Source organism: Echinops telfairi, unplaced genomic scaffold, assembly GCF_000313985.2.
Source record: "Echinops telfairi isolate 266 unplaced genomic scaffold, ASM31398v2 ScPeMD7_6080;HRSCAF=6971, whole genome shotgun sequence".
NCBI classification, from domain to species: domain Eukaryota; kingdom Metazoa; phylum Chordata; class Mammalia; order Afrosoricida; family Tenrecidae; genus Echinops; species Echinops telfairi.
The window spans coordinates 245139-265287 of record NW_022109980.1 but is presented as its reverse complement, the minus strand read 5'-3'; the positions used below and the strand labels follow the sequence as shown (position 1 = coordinate 265287).

At 46.1% G+C, this 20149-nt stretch overlaps 1 protein-coding gene across 2 annotated transcripts; it reads right to left on the bottom strand.

The window, feature by feature from the left end:
• Nucleotides 1–2063: 2063 nt before the first annotated feature.
• ATP1B4 (ATPase Na+/K+ transporting family member beta 4) lies at nt 2064–19377 on the bottom strand. 2 transcript variants are annotated; one of them, XM_004713043.2, is made up of 8 exons: nt 19315–19377; nt 14903–15179; nt 10934–11062; nt 10567–10671; nt 6777–6973; nt 6172–6228; nt 2956–3051; nt 2064–2225 (listed from the first exon to the last, which is right to left on the bottom strand). In XM_004713043.2, exons 1-8 carry the CDS (start codon nt 19375–19377, stop codon nt 2064–2066), a joined length of 1086 nt encoding a protein of 361 aa, XP_004713100.1. The 2 variants fall into 2 exon arrangements, with proteins under 2 accessions (XP_004713100.1, XP_004713101.1); XM_004713044.1 differs by having other exon boundaries at nt 14915–15179.
• Nucleotides 19378–20149: the final 772 nt, after the last annotated feature.

Here is a 20149-nt window from a genome sequence, read left to right as displayed (position 1 = left end):
AATTCACGTAGAATCTCTCAAGAGAGTTCACTTAAGCAAATGTCATTTTTGTTCTCAACCTGCCGTCTCTCTAGCCCCACATGTGTTTATATCTTCACATCAGTGCTTGTCCAATGGGAACCATAAGCCTGAACTGTCTGAACTTGATCTCAACAGCTTCCTCTCCACACCTGCTTCTCTCTTGAATTTCCAGTCGTGATGAACAGGATCACTATCCCGCTCCTTCTAGGCAAGCTCAAAGCCTTGGAGTCACTCTGGCCTTGATTTCCATTCTTTGGGCCAGCTGCTCTCCAACCCACCCTTCACACTGTGGCTGCCAAAGGGCTCTTTCTAAAATGCAAGTGGGGTCACAGTGCTTTTCATGATTCCTTTGCACCTGGATGACGTTCAGACTCCTCTCACATGCCCACCTCAATCGCCTCCTCTCCTGCCACTCCCTGTTGCGCCCTTTACACTCCAGCTTTGTGATGTGCTCACAGTTGCATCCTGGTCTTTTATTGGGATTTTGCATGTAAAATTCCCTCTGCAATGTCCTCAGCTTGAGTTAGTTACTTTGCCTTGGTGCTCTCATAGCATTGCCATGTACAGTAAAACCTGGGAAGGGCATAACCTGCGTAAGGTGGAAACCTGTCAGACAAGGGAAATGCAGATCTTGTCCACTAAAACCAGCGAGAGAAAAATTGGCAAGACTGCAGCCTGTCAAGGGGGAGGGGGCTGGTGAGGGTGGACATGGGGGACCCAGGAAATCACAACAGTCCCCTTAAGCTTCATCTCTCACAGGATCCACAGATTTTTAGCTCTTGCCACCCTGTTGTGTATAATTCTTTACTCGTTTGTCTCCATCCATCCAGTTAGAGTCCTGAGGACATCAGCACTGTAGAGGGAACTCAGGCTCTTGCTTGTTTCTAGGTGGCATTTAAGCTAGTCTGTGGCACGGGCCTTTTCTCTTTGTCCCAGCCCTCCCCCTGGTGGAGGTGATAAGAAGCAGTGACACGGTCACATGGCCTAAACAGCCTGGCTGATCCACAACCTGGATAAGCATTTGTCTCAAATCATTTTTAAGGAAAAGGAAAAACTAGCTCATCTGTGTTGGATGTAGGTAGTCTGACAGAAGCTTTCTGTCTTGCCATGTGTTCATTTGCAGACCCTGATTTTAACGCCCCCCTCCCACATTATAGTTGGGAGTCAACACATTCATCCTTGGTGGTCCGACAGAACGTCACATGTAACTGTAACATAGTCCAAGGAGAATTAGTGGTGGAAATATGCATTCTTGTTGTTGTGTCTCAGCCTGAAGCTAAGGCAAATCTGTCTTACAGAAATGTTTGCTTTTGGATGGTTGCATCTTAGAGCAAAGACTCAAATTCATCAATCACATCCTTAGGATTGGTATTCTCCCCAAGAGCAATGCGACCCACCACCCACAATAGTCAGAGAATGTTTTCATTTCTATGCCAGAACAATATCCAGAGAGCACTGCGTTCTGTCCCATTTGAAGATAACCCAGTTTTAGAATCAGTTTGGTAAGCTCCCTGTGGGAAGACTCAGTTCTTTGGAGTCAGGCAGAGAGTTTTTCAAACCCACCTGTGTATAGAGTTCCCTAGGGATGCTGAGTCTGTGTTAGTCTTATTGAACCTCATTTTAAAAGAGGTACACGATCAACTTGGTGGCGAGGGAGCTCGCCTCTGAAAACAAGAAACATCTAGAAAACAGGGTGGGTGTGTAATCACCATAGTTCTTCTTCCAGATGATTGTGAAAATTTTCAGTGCTTATGTTGACATTACAGTGAGAAGTCTAGCAGCAAGAGTGGGTTTTCATTTGAAGTGCAGGGAAAGGAAATGAATATAATCCATTTGTCATCAGGAGAGACTACCTTGAAATAAAATCAAGCAGCACTCACAATTGCGTTTTGCACACATGTCAAAAAACAAGGAACGATGATATGTTGTCTTAGGTTTCCATCTGGCTGTGTCCTGATTGAGGAAAGAAAATTCAGGTGCTACCAGAGATAACATGAAAAAACGAGAGACACAGAACTGGTAGAACTGGGCCCCTGAAGTCCTTAGGTTTCTATGTTCAGGGTAAAGATCACCCTCCCCACAAAACGATCATTGATGACATCATTTATAATGCTTTTGCCCTTCAGCTGGCACTGCACGGGCACAGCTTGGTTCTTCACCACATCTGTAAAATGCATTGCCACCAGGGGGGAAGTGTAGTTAACCTGTAGGTGGAAGAACAATAGATTCTAAGTGTGGGGAGGGTGGGGAGGGTGGGGCAGACAGGGAGGGGAGGTGAGGGGAGGATGGACTCAATTGGCCATTCAGTACAGGATAGTTTTAATGTCCACAAAGGGATCTGAATAAATACCACGACGCCAAGTCACAAATGGCTAAGCAACTGGCATGCTCTCTCTATCTGTGAAATCCAAGAAAGTACACGTTACAAGTTACTGTAGGGAAACTTAATTCTGATTCAGCGTGATATGATTTTCTGGCTATCAGACCATGAAGCAAGCCAGAACTGATATTGATTGACTCTCTGTGCTGGAGATGAATCCCTTACTACCCCAAGGCTCCAAATGAGAGAAATATGATAGTGAGGCATAACTGAGTACCAGGCCAGTAGTCGGTTCTCCCATTAATCAGTTATGTGACTAAGCGCAAGTCACTTCCTTTCATTGAGCCTCAATTTCCCTACCTGTAAATTGAAGGCATTACAGCCAAAGTCTATCTTTGGATTCTTTCCAACTGGGGACTAAGAGACTGTTGTAGTAAAGGGGTAGAAGGAGCCCCTGGTCATGGCCAGAAGGCCATTCACTCCTTTGTTCCTCCTTGCTGCTTCCTAATTCCCACAGGTCCTAGAGCCTTCCTGTTGTCTCTGAGCCCCCGCTGACTGCCAGCCTGGAAGGAATACAGACTTACATGATGATTGAGGGGGACACACAGGCTTACATGAGTCAGCTTGCCATAGTAAGGGTAGTAGCGGAGGTCAAAAGAAGCCGACTCTGGGTAGTAATTGATGGATCGGATGTCATTTTCATCCCCTGTCTGTAAGAAAAACAAGGATAAGTGGGATATTGGTTGACTGAGTGGTTTGGAATCTGTGCCCCAGATGAAAGCGCTGTGTGGCCTACAAAGATCCTGAGAGCAGGATAGAGCCCAGTTTGCCTGCCCTATCTTCAGAGGAGTATTTCCAGAGGGGTCTGTGGGATGGCTCTTCATGGTGAAGAACAGAAAGGAGGTCAAAGGTGTTCAGGGTGGCTCTAGGCGGTCTCCTTGAAGGGCTCAGACAAAAAGGTTCCCAGGGCTTATAGTCCCTAATGCTCTCTCCCTAACGAGCGCCCACCCTTCCAGCACCCCTGTGAGGACTCAAGCTGGTCCTGGTCCTCCGTCTTGGACTTTGTGGGTGAGGCAGCTATAACCTGGGGCAAGCTTAGTAAATCTCCACAACTTGCTCACTGCATACCAGGTGCACAGGGACCTGCTGTCCAGGGTCATTCCCTACCGCCAGCTCACCTAAACCCGTATCTCTGACCTTATTCTCTGTGGCCATCAATTTCAGTTTGTAGAGACAGAAGCATAAGGGACAGAGAGCTCAGTAACAGAAAGGATGGAAGTCAACAGTCTCCTCTTAATATACGAGATCATGCATATTAGCCTTGTCCTAAATCACAGAGGTCTTAGCTGGGGCAAATAGTTATGTGCTCGATTTCTAACTGAGAGCTTAGAAGTTCAAACCCCACCTGGCAGTACTGCAGAAGAAAGGCCAGGCGATCTGCTTCTGTTAAGATCACAGCCATTGAACACTGTATGGAACAGTTCTATTCTGTAGCACATGGGATCACCGTGAGTCTGAATCGACTCAGCGGCAACAGGTTTGATTTTTGTTTAGGGACGTTAATAGGGACAAATAGTACGTCACTGATAGAAAATTTTGGAGTCCTGGTGGCATAGTGAGTTACACATCAGGCTTCAGCAGTTCAAAACTACCAGTTGCTCCATCGGAGAAAAATGAGGCCTTCTGCTCCGTAGAGACGGACAGCCTCAGAAATACCCAGAGTCGGTTTTGAACTCTCTTATAGGGTCCATATTAGTTGGAATTGACTCAATGGTAGTGTGTTTTGTTGTTGTTTTTACTGGCAAATTATTCACTAGGATAATGTGATAACTTCTGTCAATATGCTTTAATCCTTCCTAGAATAAACCATTTATTCTAGAATGGTCTCCTCCTGCAGGGACCCTGGTGTAGTAGTGGGTTACACATTGAACTGTTCACTGCAAGGTCAGCAGTTCAGATTCACAAGTCACTCTTCGGGAGAAAGAAGAGGCTCTTTATCCCCACAAAGATTTACAGCCTCAGAAACCTAACGTGGCAGTTCTACTCTGTCCAGTAGGGTTGCTTGAGCAGTGAGGTTTTGTTTGTTTGCTTGTTTTTTTCAGTTTATCTCTTCCTGCACTTGATTTCCATAGTGGGGTGTGAATTTGACCTACATATTTATTGTTATAGAATCACCTACCAGAACCAAACCCCCTGCCATCGAATCTCTTCCATCTCATAGCAACCTACTGTAGAAGGGCCCCTGTGGGTTTCCAAGGTTGCACATCTTTATGGGAGTAAACAGCCTCATCTATTCACCTTGGGAGAAACTGGTGGGTTCACACTGTTCATCTTGCAGTAATTAGCTCATTGTGTGACCCACTATGCCATCAGGGCTCTTTTTTATAGACTTTTAATATTTCTTTTCATCTTCTAAAAAGCAGTTTTATTGGCAGGTAATCCACACATCATTTAAGAAACTCTTAATATTTCTTTTGAAAAAAACCACCAACAGTTCTCAGCAAGGTTTGATGTAAGCTGATAAATGAATAGCTTCCATTAGGGAAGTGCTTGCAGGATTCTAGCCAATTGATATGCCAGTTACAGACTGAGTTGGTCTTTATATTTTGTTTATATAGTCTAAAAAACAACAGCATTTCTGTGTGTGTGTGTGTGTGTGTACGGCCTATGGATTCCACTCTACCAGTTTGCAGTCACATCTCACATGTGTGTCATATGTAGACATGGAAACCAAATGAATGCCCTTCCTATTATCTCCACCTGGCACAACAGCCTGGCAGAATTAATCTTCAGCATCGCTGCCTCTCAGGCAGAACTGATCTTTCCCTCCTACTGCCCACATCGCCTTTTACATGGCACCTTTCATCGTAACACTTGATGTTCTTTCTTTCTGTTTGACTTGATTTTCTTGATGCCAGTGTTCAGGTCCTCTTTATCTTTGAACCCTCAACACCTAGCAAAATGCTTGGCATATAATAAGCGGCCAATAACTAGTTGCTGAATGTGAAAAACTGACTGAATAATTGCCTCTTTTGGTCCTCTTCTGATCTGCCACTCTGAGCACTGGAGTTGTGAGCTGTATTTCTGCTCCTAGCAATGGCTCTACCTGGCCTCACACATGTTCAGGACTGCTGTGATGACATCAACTCACACAGGAGAAGGCTCAAAAAAAATAAATAAAATACCTAAACTCACTGCCATCGAGTCGATGTTGCCTCATAGTGACCCTATAGGACATGGTTGAACTGCACCTGTGGGTTGACAGCTACTGCCCATTTAAGAAGCAAACTCAAGATTTAGGGGTTTTTCCTACAAAGGAGCTAATGGGTGCAGATGAGATAGGAGTTAATGGTCCCTCCCAGGACAGTTAATTAGCATATTAATGAAGTTCTGTTTGTATTTCTGTTATAGTCTTTTGTTATTGCAACACCCAGGGCCACTGGTCATTGCAGCAAATTCCATTTTAAAAGCAGGGACTAATGACTCTAATGAAAGCCATTTGTTCAGTTCAAAGAAACAAGTCATTAGAGCTAAAAGCAAAAGTGTAAACAGAATCACAATTAATGACTTGGCATGCTGTTGGGCCTGGCTGTGAACCTTAGCAGAGGCTCAGTCTTTGGCCTTCCCGGGTATAAATCATAACACACACACACACACACACACACACACACACACACAGCTTTATGGGAATAAGGAGGCCTAAAGGCACTAACGGGCAGTCTCGTTAATAAGAGTAAGCCGTTCTTTAACTTCTAGCCCACCGGTCTTGTGTCGAGTATTTACATGAAAACAGTTGTGCTAACTATGCTTACTCCCCAAAGCCACTTTACCTGAACTTTGCAGGAAACCTTCACAGGATCTCCAAGTTCAGGACGAAAGCCTACAATCTATCAAAAGAAAAACAGTGTTTATTTGTTTACAAAAAACAAAACAAAAACGCTTGACAGTCCAAGTGGATTTTTGCTAAATCCCCCTTGAGTCACCCTTTCTCATGCGTGGGCTTTGTCTATTTTGCTCCCCTCGGAAGTGTTACCAAAAAGCAGAGACTGCAAAAGAGCCTCAGAACTGTGAAGCCCAGCTTCCTCCTGTTTGTTGTCGGAACATCCGTTCATTCACAGTAGAAACTGCTACGAGATGTTTCTAAAGATGGAGATAACTTTCTGACTTCAAGAGGGACATGCCTGGTAAGGTATAGCAGGAGAAAAGGAAACTACCGGTTTTAGACTAGGAAAACAGCCCCTGCTCCCACCCACAGCTGTGTGCAGGGAGAAGAGGTGATTACTGCTTGCTCGCTTTGTCGGGTTGTTTGTATTACTGTTAGTCAAAATGGCCATGCCTGTGGTGTGTGACGACAGTCCAACAGGAGCAGAGTGGCCGGAACCCTCCTATGCAGCTCCCCCTCTTCTCACTACCAGAGGATCAAGGGGTAACGTACCCGGTTCATCTTTAGAAGGATGCAGGGCCGACCAGTAGAGTAGCCAAAAGTAGGGTCCTCAAGACCAGAGCAGTTCTTCAGAAATGACCGTTTAAATTGGCAGGCTTTCTTGTCTTCATCTTCATCGCCATCTTGGAGGAAGTACTGCCCGGGTGGACAATCTACATTCATTTCCTCTTGAAGGCTGTCATTATAGCCTAGAGTGTGTGGGAGTGCCAAAGGGTCATGTTAGACAGGTACTACAGAGGACAGGTGTGTTTCCAGAAGTTTTCCCTGTAAGGCTTCCTCTCTCCAGCTTTCTTGCAGACCTCTGCTAGCCCATCCAGCCCATCCTGACCCCTGGGGTCAAGTACCCAAGACTCTTCATCAACAGCATCCCTCCAGAAACCTTTCTTGGCGAGTCACCCTTGCTGCCCCCTGCTTCTCATTCTCTCAGAACATCTGGGTATTCATTTCTGGGACATTTGTTCAATGCCTGAGACATTTCCCTTGATTTCTTTTTTAGAGATAATAAACCCTGTGACTTATGAGAGAGGAATCAGCACATAGAGGGTAGATTTGGGGAAATGAACCAAATCCTGCCGAGGCATGGTAGATATAAAGGGGTGGAGCTTAAGTTCAGCCTAGAACCCAGTTCCCTTTCTTGGTCAATAGGAAGCACATGATACAAGAGAGTGGGGACGTGTGAGCTGTTAAACGGGAGAAAGAGGGCTAAGGAGGAGGAGAGAAGCCAGCTCCTCTTTCTTTAGAGAGGGAGCACTGCAAAATAGAAACGGGAGGTGAAAGACAGAAGCCCACAACAAACCCTGGCTCCTCTTCACTGAGAGAGAGAGAGAGTGAAGTTGTCTACGCTGAGGCTTGAAGCACCCAGGGCTAGTGTCCCTTTACATGGGCCCAGGGTACATTCATCAAGATGGGAGCTAAACGTGACTGTCAACTGACACTTTGGGTTACCAGGTGCTGCAGAACAGGGCTTGGGACATTACCTCAGGATTTCCAATTTGGATCTAAGTGATGGGGTGCAATTGGACCCTAACCTCCATGTGCTCATGTTTTAAGTAGCTCAGTCTTTCAGAGGTGATTGTCCACTTATGACCCACTAGAAGCCAGCCTCCAAACACACTGCTGCTGGATCCTCACTTAGGCAGGTGGAGGCTTGGGTTTGACATGGAAGCAACAGGGAATTTGAAATCTATCTCAGTTAGGACTATGCTTTTATTTTTCCTTTGGCGAAAACTACATTCAGTTCAAGATTTTGTTTTAATATTTTCATTTTAGAACAAGAAGTGTGCTCACATTATAACTTTCTAAATAGATAGAATCATGTACTCACTGTTTTTCTTGAGGTAGTCCCATTAAAAATAAGGTGGCATGGGCATCACCCTTATTGCAATATCTCAGTCCTCCTAGGATGACACTGATACTCTGGCATGTCTATTTTGGGGGGGGGTGTTGCTTTTTAGCAGGACATATTATCTATATCGGGGAGCTAAAATCCCAATGCTTTGCCTAAATGCTCCTCCCCACATTAGGTCAGATTAGTATTTCTCCAACTCCTAGCTTCTCCATCTATTTGTATTCATCCACACGTAATTCAAAAGAAAACATTGGGTTGGCTATGATGTCCCAAACAGTCTTTTTTTCTCTTTCTTTTTTGCTACAAATAGAACTATCTGAACTCAGAAAGATTCTAGCCGCCTTGTTTTTACAGGTGCTGATTCCGGGGCTGAAATAACAGTAGGCATTATTCTTAACTCACTGTCACCAAGTCAATTCACAGTGACCCTATCTCTCATTGGCGTCAACTGAATACCAGATCATAGTGACCCCCTGTGGGCTTCCAAGACTGTAACTGTTTATAGGAGTAGAAAGCCCAGTCTTTCTTCTGAGGAGCTGCTGGTAGTTTTGAACTGCTGACTGATCAGATTTGCAGCCCAACTCCTAACCATAAACCACCGGGCCTCCTCATATTCACCCTATAGGACAGAGTTGAATCTCCCCTGTGGGTTTCCAAGACTGTGGCTTTTTATGAGAGTAGAAAGCTTCATCTTCTCCTGAGGAGTGGCTGGTAGTTCTCAACTGATGACTTTGAGATTAGCAGCCTGACTCGTAACCCCCAAACACCACCAGGGCTGAATTTCTAACCCCAGGTCAGATGGCAGAAGTGCCTGGGTGGTGTTTGGCACTCCATTACTAACTGAAAGGTTAGTGGTTAAACTAGACCAACAAGGCCTCAGAAGAAAGGCCTGGTGATCAGCTTCTGAAAACCCTATGGAGCATCTCTACTCTGCACACATGGGGTCAGCATGGGTCAGAATCGACTCAATGGTACCTGGTTTGGTTTGGGGTTTGGCCATGTGGTAGTAACCTGGACTTAGATAAAGCAGTACCTTCAAGCTTTAGCTCATTGCCTCACTGCCATCAAGTCGATTCCAACTGCCAGCGACCCTATAGGACAGGGTAGAACTGCCCTTGACTTTCCAGCTCAGTGACACCAGCAGTGAGTCCAGCTTCAGAGTGCCTGCACATCACTGTGGAGCTCGTGGAAATGCAGTTCTTGATTCAGTAGCTCTGGGGCAAGGCCTGAGACTCTGCATTTCTAACAGCTCCAATCTAGGCAGTGCTCGTGCTGTTCGTCCCTGGTTCACACTTTGAGTAGCAAACGTGTCAGGAGCATGGACGTACTAGTTGCGTTGCTGGGGAACTAATCAAGTTACTTGCCCTCTCCGCGTCTCAACTCCTCCCATTTGTTAAAAGGGGCAATAGACTGTACCGCCAAGGGTTGCAGGTAAATGGCATTCATATCCACATGGATGTGACACTTTCTGGCACATGATGGGAGACTGCTGTCCTCCCAATTCATGGATCCCTGGTGGTGCTGTCTGGTAAGCATTAGACAGTTCAACCAAAAAAAAAAGGAAGTGAAAGAGTGGAATTGCTCCATAACTTTTGGATAGCCCCCCTCATAGTTGCCTCAATGCTAAAACCCACCAGGGCTTCTGTTTGCTAGCTGGCTAAATATAGAATCCAGCTGCCCTGGCTTTAGCTTACTTCAACTACTGTCAGGGAACCCTAATGGTACTGTAGGTTAAGCAGTCAGTTGCTAATGGAAAGGCTGGCGATTTTAACTCAGCAGTCCTTGCAAGGGAGAAAGAGGAGGCTGTCTGCCTCTCTAAAGGTTGACAGCCTCAGAAACCCTAGGGAGCAGTTCTACTCTGTCCTATAGGGTCAGTGCAAATTGGAATTGACTCAAAGGCAGTGGGTAGGCTCCTACCACAATTTTCACCAAGCAGAAGCCTTCCACAAAGCCATTCATTTATTCCTGAAACAGTATCTGATGGTGCCAGAGAGGGAAACCTTCAAAAATAAAAACAAAACCCACCTTCCTGCCATCAAATTGTTTTCTAACTCATTGCGACTCTATAGAACAGAGTCGAACTGCCCCTGTGGCTTTCTGAGACTCTAACTTTATGGGAGCAGACTGCCCCATCTTTCTCTCTTGGAATAGCTGGTGGAGTGACTTTGGTTAGCAGCCCAACACAAAACCCACGACTCCACCAGGGCTCTTGAAAGAACCTATTATAGTCACACTGAATTGGCTTGTTTGTTTTAAAGGCTAGACTAGACTAAGTCATTGACTAGAGCAGTTCCGATTGTATCTACAGGTGCTAAGGGGCTGCAAGGTAAAGAAAAACCATGATGGGCTGGGTGGGACTTCTGGGCCAGGTGAGTTTTGAATTCCCTTTGCTCCCCTTTCAAAAGAAGCTTCCCACCAATCTGAGGCACTTACCCTGGAGAAAACCATTTAGGCTAATCACGTAATGCTGCCAAGTGTCAGGTTCAGAAACGTTGAAGTTGAAGTTAAGGCTATGGGCGAAGGGTCTGATCATAATTCCTGGCAACGAAAACAGGCTTGGCTATATTAACCCATTCTTTGGATTTTTTTTTGTATACTTCCCATGAAACCCCCAGCCCCACCCCCAAGGCAATCAAAATGAAAAGGACCATAATATGCCAAGTACTGTTTTACTTTTACTCTTAATAATTGAATCCCTAAGCCATTATTGAGAAAGCCAAAGTTAATTGAGGTTGAACATGCTGTGCAAGCAGATATATGTCCAGGGAGTTCTGACAATGCAGGACATCTGGGCACTCACCAGGAGGCTTCACCCTCTCACTGAAGGTCGGCATATAAGGACTGATGGCCAGAAGGAGTGTATACATGCAGATGGTTATCACAGCGGCCAGAGAGGCATAGAAGAGGAAGTAAAGGATCAAGATGAGGCCTGCAGAGCAACCATAGATGACAGTGGTCTGTGTTTGCCAGCAAGCCCTGCCTCCCCCACCCTAGCACTGGAACTCATGCACCAACCCAAACACGTGAGATGACTTTTTGAGGGGAGGCATGGGTAAATCTTACTCCCCTGATTCAGTATGCCCTTGCTCATTCCAATTTCACCTACGTGGAACTGGTGAGGATTGTGTCAGGGGGTCTAACTGCAGTTTCCTTTTACAGCATCTCCGGTGGAAGGGCTTGCTGAGCAAATGAGGACCATGACCAAGATGACAGGGGAGCGCCATTTAAAGTATTACTGAAGGCAAAGTGCTTATGAATCCTCTGGGCACTGGTTGATGTCCTAAGTACAAATCGTTCTTCACTCTTCATTAAAGCAGGTGTCCTGAGGAACCCTAGCCACTTGGTCCGGATGATTAGATATTTTTACAAGGGAGGGAAAAATGCTTCTCTTCACTCAGTCTATAATTCAAAGTTCTTCTTAATTTCCACTGGACTTCCTTCTAATCAAGGCAGAATGAAATGCGACCCTACTGATTCCACACCTTCTTCATCGTTAGCCAGATTGCAGTGGTCCTGCTTTTCTAAAAGGATGCTAACACACCACAGGGCAGCGAGGAGAAGGAGTCAATGGTGCAGGCCTGAGTGGGTTACAGAACCTTCCTCGACCTCGGGTTCCTCACAGGTTCAATGGATATAGGGCCAGCACTTTTTCATTTCCTTATCTGAATGGCCCACAAGTCCTAGAATTCAGGTTTACTAATCTCGGCCATTCCGTTCTCCTCTCTGGGTCTTCAGGTCCTCAGCTATAAAATGAGAGCAACAACAGCACTTTCATCCTAGGGCTGGTTAATGCACAGGAGCAGCACAGCATAGAGCCTAGCACATAGTCCGCAGTTTATCAGTGGCAGCCATTGCTCCTGGTATTGTTGTTAGGAGTACTGGTATTGCTCTAGGTGCAGAAACAAGGTTGTGTGGCTCTCCAGGATTAGTCAGTACCAAGTGAGGTGAGTGTGTCTGAGATGTCTTCTGAGCCGTTCCTTTCAAATCCTCCTTGGGGCCCTGTCAGGCAACCGTACCAGGCTCCGGCTCACATCAGTGAACTGCAAATTTGAACGGCATCATGAACTAGAATCTCGAACAAACCGCATAACATTGCTGTTGCCCAAACGGAATCCAAATATTTTTCATTGAACCATGAACCAAATGAAATTCACCAGAAATGAAGTTGGGTAAGGAGGGGAGAAATGCTTAGTAATCCACCTGGAAATGGAACTAGCCCTTTGCTTTTTTAGCAGATGAACTAAAGCGGAACTGGACCACCAACCTATTGATCCAATGGAGCCTCTAGAGAAGACACAGCAGCGCTTGCGTGCCTGTGATACTTGGCTACTGCCCACTGGCTATCCGAATGCTCCTGTGCCTCCTCCTACATTCCTCCTCCCTCCTCCCCATCCTGAGAATGAAGCAACAGCTGGGGCCATCTTGAGGGGCTGGAAGATTCCGTTTCATGGGTGAAGGGAAAACAATGGAATATGGATAGGTTTACTTGGAGACAGCTCCTTCCTTGCTCAGGATGTGTCGCCAGGAAACTGTGGCCAGGAGAATGGCACTAACAGTGAGTCCCTGCAGCCTCACCTAGGAAGGGGCGCCCTGGAACCTGTGAAGGATTCACCACCTCAGCCAGCCCCCAGGCAAAATCCTGCACTGTCTCCATCTGAACCCATGGATCCCTCCCACTCTGTCTGTTCCAAAGATCCAAGTTGTATTTGGTTCCATCTCATAGGACATCCAAGGGTCCTTCCTGCAATATCCAACCTGGGCTTGAATAGACACCTAGGTACCAATGCTCCTGGCTCTTCAGCACTCCCACCAAAGCACCCCAGCCCATCTCGTGTCCTAGTATGAGAATGAGCTGCAGTGTTCATCCAACCTGGATTGGAAATCCCGACACTACCACTTATTCACTGTGTGACCTTAGAGAAGCTCCTCGTTCTAAACCTCAGTTTCTGCATCTGTAAAGTGGGGATAATAATATTACTGGCTCACGTGGCTCTTGTCAGTGAAATAACATAGAGGGCCTAAAAAGGGGGGTTGCCCAGCTACCAAAAGGAAAACCCAGAGTATAATAACAGGCTGGAGAAATTTGTTGGCTACATTGATGTCCAAGTTAAGACGGGGTTATAGTAAAGTGACCAAATGGGCAACTAGCTCGCCGGCAAAGGGGCAGAAATGTAGATCCTTGGCAGACTAGGCACTGATATCACTTTTTGCCCTTTGTCTAGGGACAACCCAACAGAAGAAGCTTCCTGGGCTCTCCTTAGACTTATTACCGAGTGGCCTGGTCATGGCCTATTGCTCACTGTTCCTACTGCCATATTCTTCCAGGATACTGAGCCCAACCCTGCCCATTCTCACTTATTGTCTTCCACAGGAGCAATTCAGATCACCTCCACTCATCTGGTGAAATTCCAAATGACTAGCTGTTTAGGGGTTAACATATAGTTCACCCTTTCACAGTGACATGTGCATTTTCAGCAGGCCTGGTTTTTCTAGTCATCTTTAGGCAAGGGAAAAACAGCTGCCCCTATTTGCAAGCCCCAATAGGTGCCTAACATTTGTCTCAGCTTCCAGAATGGCAGAATGTCCCTTGAATGGTCCATTTGTTCCACTTGCAAGTGAAGGGACGGACAGGGGTGGGGCTGGGAACTGGGGAGGAGGGAAAGGAGGTGGGTGTTGGTTAGAGCCCAACACCTGCTCTTCCTAATTCCAGGAAGCTGGCCTGGCTCTTTCACCCTAGCTGAGCCAAATTAGGAGCATAAATCATGAGGGACAGAGTCCTCAGCCAAAGGGACCTTGAAAAGGCTCAACCATCAACTTTTAGACCCTTGGCACTCAGTTGATTCTTATTTCATCCATAATGCCCTCTCTTTTTTCATTTTTTTCTGCAGATGAACTGCCTAACCAGCAGCTGCTCTTCTTTGGGACTATGCCGAGTGTGGGACAAGTGTAAATTCTACCCCAGGCTAACTCTCCTGAGGAGAAAGGTTCCACATTTGTACTTTATAAAAGGTGTGCAGAACCCTGGGGAGGGGGTGCTTGGGAAGCGGTGACAGAAAAGTGGTTGCGGCATGTGGGACAAAGAGGCAATATGAAGGAACATCAGTCTGCCACTGGTCAAACAATGGGAGTCTCCGTCTTCATCTCTACCGACGGTCCCCTTAAATTAAATTCCTATTTCTCCCCCACAGAACAGAGAAGCACCCACAAAGCTGGGGCCAAGGATGGGTCTCCTGACTCTCCTTTATTGCCATTAGCAGTCAAAGTGATGAGGCTCTGCAAATCCTTGGCTGGGTAGACAGAGACCAGAGTCTCATGTCCTAGAAATAGTCGTCTGCATAGTACTCGCAACTTGATGATTGTTATCATCTTGTTGGAGCCTCACACTAATCCCGTGAGAAAGGCAAGGCAGATATTATTTCCCCTCATTTGGCAGGTGAGGAAATTGAGGCTCTAGGAGTATACACGACGGGTCCAAGGTCCTGAGGCTGAGTCTTACACATAAATTTTGTGCTTTGCCAACTCAATGCATTCTGTAACCAATGTTGCGTCCAGTGGATTTGAGCCACACAATTCAATCTGATCTCTCTCTTCGAGATTGTTCTGATGGGATCAGCCCAGAGTGATGGCATGTCCCTAGGCACTGGTCCCTTTGGAGGAAATGCTAAGAGAAGTTTGCAGACAAGCCCATCCAGCGTATGAAAAAGGGACCCTGGAGACCGAACCAAAAGCAAAGGACACCAACTGGGACATTGGGACAACTGGGACTTACTGCAACTCTGACCTGTTAGGGCCAGAGACCTTCTTTGTTCTGGATCCCACAGGTATTCATTTATGAGCTGCAATTTCTGCCACCAGGTGTTGCCCATTGGCTGTCCCTGACCTTCTTCTTCCTCATTTTGCACCACCTCTTTCTCTTCTTTCTCCTCCTCCACCAAATCCTCCTCCTCCTCCTTTTCCAAATTGGGTACTCCCATCATCCGAGCTTCTTCCTCTGCTTCCTCCTCTTCATCCGCCAAGTAGTTCTGGTTCACTTCATCCTGGTCATCCTGGAATAGTGACAAATCACAACCTTCTTTTTGAGAACTCTTTCCAATGGAGCCACCCCAGCAGCCACAACATCAATGGAAACAGACTCGGTATTTGGACATATTACCAGTTTCTACTTCCCCAGAAGATACCCATTGTTACAGAAGCAGGCGTTCCTTCCCTTTGTTCTTTTGGGGGCCATCTCCTTTTTATGACCAATTTTGCCTTCATTTTTGTTCCATGGAAGCACACTGTTTATTCTCTGCTTTGGTATTTGGGCTCTTCTCTTTCCCCAGGACTGCTCATGTCATTCCCCTCTCCTGGGACCTTGACCAAGGAACCCTGGTGGTGTAGTGGGTTGCCCATTGGGCTGCTAACTGCAAGGTCAAAAGTTCAAAACCCACCAGCTACTCCATAGGAGGAAAAGGAAGTTTCTGTTCCCATAAAGATTACAGCCTCAGCAACCCACAGGCACAGTCCTAGAAGGTCTCTCTGAGTCTGAATCAACCCGATAGCCCTGAGTTTCCTTGGGTTTGGTTTTGGTTTGGGGGGACCTTGACCCCCTCCTTAACTTTACCTTTCCTGTCAGGGCAGAGCTGAGCTCAACTGTGGAGGATGGAGTCGTTATAGACACTTGTTTCCGTGATGGAAACAAGTCTAAGCTGGTTTCATCCAAACACCCAGTAACCTTTCAGCTGCCAACCCTCACCATCCCAAGTTGTGTTTAAAAATAGCCCGGGTCAGGAGGAAAGGCAAGCCACTGTACCCTTCCTCAAAACTTAAGGGTACCTTCCCCAAAGAAACACGATATGCGGAATAATTTGCAGCTTTCCTGAGTGTTGCCTTAGCTGGATACTCCCCCTACCTTTAGCTGGTTGGACAGACCACCTTAAGGGCTGGGACCTCCAACAGATACTTCATTAGTCTCCTCCTGCACCCTAGGCAAAAACAACAACAACTAGGCATGTAGTAAGTGCTCAGCACATACTTTTAAATTGATCACCACGGTTATTGTAAACTCTGAGTGTGTCTACGGAAATGTAACAAACGAAATAAAAGACAACCTCAAACATCAAGTGGTCTTTCAAATGCCTCCCAACCACAGTCTGGAGAGTTGGATCTTTGCGCTTTTTGGGGGTCTGCCAAGGCTCACTGCAGCAGGAGAAAATGAAGTCACCCTCTCTTCTCTCTGCTGTCCAAGTCTGAAGAGCGGCAGGGCCTCTGCACCTGTTGGGGGCTGGATGTGTCAAATGATAGGACCAGGGGCTCTGTGCCGCCCTCGCCCTGCCCGATTCCTCAAAGGCCACTTAGAGGGCACTCAGCTGGCAATCCTGTGTTTGGTGGGGGCTTCAGTAAACTAGATTGTTCAGAATCCAGGATACAGAATTACCAGGCTCCACTCTGTGTCTCAGCAACTATCTCATTCTTGATTCTAAGCATTCTCAAACTGTTTCAGCATTCGCTCACATTTACAGCTTTATATTACATATATCAGAACTGAAAGGGACCTTTAGATCTGCTTGTCCAACTGAGGCCCAGAAAGGGGACACAACTTAGCCAGAACTACACAGCATATTCGTGATAGAGTTGACAATCTCCAAATCTCAATGTCTTAATATCCTGGACAATGATGAGTTTTTCTTCTTTCTTCCTCAGTCACATGGAGTGCAGGTAATTAGATGTGATTTAGTCCATTTATAAAACAGACTAATGTGTTTGACTGTGTTTCCCAAGAGACTGGAGGCTCTTACAACCAAGGATGTCTCACAGGGACATGGGTTCACAGTGTAAGGCTTGCACTAAACCCTGTCATTTATTGTTGAAAGTGTGAATACAGGTTATTATATCACCTTTACTTGTGTGTGACCCTAGGTACATGTTTGACTTCACAAACTAATTTCTAACCCTTTGATGGACCTCCACGGGGTGAAGTCCAGATCTAAGAACCCAGTGGGTACCGAACAAATGTCAATGAAAACTGTCTGACTTAAAGCCTGAGCTGAGACTCTGGGAAATGTTCTGATAGGGCATGTCACCCTGATTCCAGCGGTCATGTGGAGTCTGGAGAGTAGTCATCATGGCCCCCACAGAACCTACTGCAATTAAGAAGTGCAGAGCATTTGAAGTGTAACAGTTCATCCTTTACTCTCTTTATATTTTCTAAACAACTTCATTTTTTTCCTTTTCATTTCACATGCTCACCTGTCACCTCTGCCCCAGATATGAGCTCTCAGGATAACTCCATTAAACACGTTATTAACGTCTTGCCATTCTCAAACACTCACTGTCATCAAGCTGATTCTGACTCAAAGCAACCCTCTAGCACAGGCTAGAATTGCCCGCATGGGTTTCTGAGACTGCAACTCTTTATGGGATTAGAAAGCACCATCTTTCTCCCACGGAGCAACTGGTGGTTTTGAACATCTAACCTTGTGGTTAGTAGCCCACTGTATAACCCACGATGCCACCAGGGCTCCCCTTTGCCATTCTAGGAGAGTGAATCTTCTCAGAGTTAATTTCCCCAACAGTTCACACCCTGCCCAGAAGCAGGTGAATCTCATGTTGTGCAAGAGCTGCCTTCCTTAAAAAACAAAAAGAATCGTGCTCTTCTTTAATTAAATCCTATGGAAAATGTACTTTGCATACCACCTTCTAATGAAATCCAGTAGGGAATCCTTTGGTATGGAGAACATCCCCCCACATCCCCCCACATCCTATTTTTGTCAGTTTCCTAAAGTGGCGCTGTTCTCATGTGTATGTAAGTGTGCTGGGTGCATCACGTTGCCCTAATAGGGAAGAGTCTTGAAGAGTAGAGGGTGGTTCCGTTTCAAGGATTCAAATAGATATAAACCCATAAGGAAACATATAAACAATAGGACCCAAAGGACACATTTATGCCCGGCATCGAGTAGCACCATGTAAATATTTGATCGGTTGGTTAATTTTTAAAGATAAATGAGCACAGTCATTATACACGGCATCAAAGAATTTCGGGTTAATTTGCTCCAGTACGCCCCTTAAGAAGCAAGTTCCCCTGACGCCTTTAAAGCCAAGCCAACTGGCAATTGAAAGTATACACGCTTTAGAAACAGTCCATGGCAAAGAAGTCACGGAAGGAATCATTAAAAGGCCCACAGAGGGTGATTACTTTGTGAGCGGGGAGAAACTTTGGGAGTGTCAAAAGAAAAAGTGTCCACATTGTAGCTGGAAAGCTCAGCGAGGTCCTTTGTAGGTTGTTATATGATGAGAAGAATTTGGATTTTCCTGTCTTGACTGTCGATAGTCTTGACTTAAATCCCTGAGTACATACATAATCTCTGAGGGATGTTTCAGCCTATGCCCTGCCCCACTCCCATCACCACCAATATTGAAAGTGTTAGAGTGGCATTGATGAATGAAATATAGCCAAATATAGCCAAATCAAGGTTAACAAACTTTGGGATGTTTTGAGAATGATGATGGCAACAAATGTACAAATGTGCTTGACACAATGGATGTCAAAAAAATGATTTTAAAAAAAGAAAAAGAAAGAAACTTTTGGATAAAACAGAAAAAAATTGTATTGCATTCTGTGGATGGGGGTGGGGGTGGGGGATATATTGGGTAGGCTTGGGCAGCAGGCAAGATGGCAATGGGTGGTGAAAATGGGGGTGGGGGGTTGCATACTGCACAGTGTCATGAAAAGAGCACGCGATGGAAGTAAAAAGACTTGCATTCTCACGTTGGCTCCTCCATGACCTTACAAGTCACTCCTTAGTTTCTATGATTGTAGCGAGAGGTCAGAAATTCTGCTGGGTTCCTAAGAAGCTACCACCCAAAGGGGCTGAGACAGCTGGTTAAATTTCTTGCTATCAGAACGGAGCCCCTCATCCCAGACTATAATTTCTGTTCAAAGTCTGTGCTTCCACAAAACTCTTTAGAAAACCTCTTCTTCTCTGAGCTCTTCCCCTTCTCTTTGTTTCCCACAAAGAAGGTTTCCCTCCAGCAACTTGGGGTGCTCTACGGTGCTGGGAGCCTTTCCGCCCTCTTGAAGCTTGAGTTTCCATCAACTTCACAATTCATGCTCAGCACAAGAAAAAACACCCAAACTTACACAGACCCCACCCCACCCCCAATAAAAAGGGGGAGCGAAATGGTGTGCTCCCTGAGACTTACGAGTCTGTAGTGATAACCATGAGGCAAGGTCGGAGCCCTTCTGGAGCGGAGTTGCCTTCTCATGGCTGCTCGGTGGACAGAAACTTAGCAGAGGCAGACAAGTGGCTGAGAGTTCTGGAACTTCTGCTGGTACAGGAGACACTGGCTGCTGGGGACACTTGGCGCCTAGTAAAAGTGAACCCTCCTGGCATGAGCCCTTCCCCAAAATAATCTAACATGCCCCTCTCTCATTGGTTGGCCCCTTCCCTGAATCAAGGGAAAGCCCTTATGGAAAAGCAAGCTCATCATTACAGAGAGGGGGTGACGTTCTGGGTCACAAGGATGAGTAACTCACCCCCTGCATTTTCATGTCTCTTCCCACCCTCTGCCCTTCTCCAGTGCCTGAGATACAATGGACCCAATGGAAATCTTACGTTGTGTTTGTTTGATTTTGTTTTCTCAATTGTGAGTTGGATCTGAGTGTGTCCAGAGGGTAGGGCTTGGGTGGGAGTTGGGGTGAGGAGAGATGGCTAGGAATAACTTGCTTTTTTCATAAGGCTGATCTCATGCAAAAGAATCCAGGGTGTTGGGAAGGATTCTCTTTGCTCTATCCTCTCCACCCCACCCCCCCACACACACCGAGCACCAAATATTTCTTATTCGTGTCAATCTATGAGCCTCTTAAAATGGGGATTATGCTTCCCGGTTTTTGAGGTGAGGACCACATTTAACTCCCCCCACCCCACCTTCCCCCACCCAAAGAAAGTCTGAGACATAAAGAAAACTTTTTCTAGCTCGCATGTCAGAGTGGCCATCAGTCACTGCCCCTCTCACACACACACACACCCCTTGGAAC

Coding starts and splice junctions, on each gene's coding strand:
- ATP1B4 (XM_004713043.2), bottom strand. CDS start 19,377: ATGAGAAGGCAACTCCGCTCCAGAAGGGCTCCGACCTTGCCTCATGGT. Junction 11,063..14,902: donor CCTAACAGGTCAGAGTTGCA/GTAAGTCCCAGT, acceptor GTTGCTCTGCAG/GCCTCATCTTGATCCTTTAC. Junction 2,226..2,955: donor ACTATGGCAAGCTGACTCAT/GTAAGCCTGTGT, acceptor TTCCACCTACAG/GTTAACTACACTTCCCCCCT.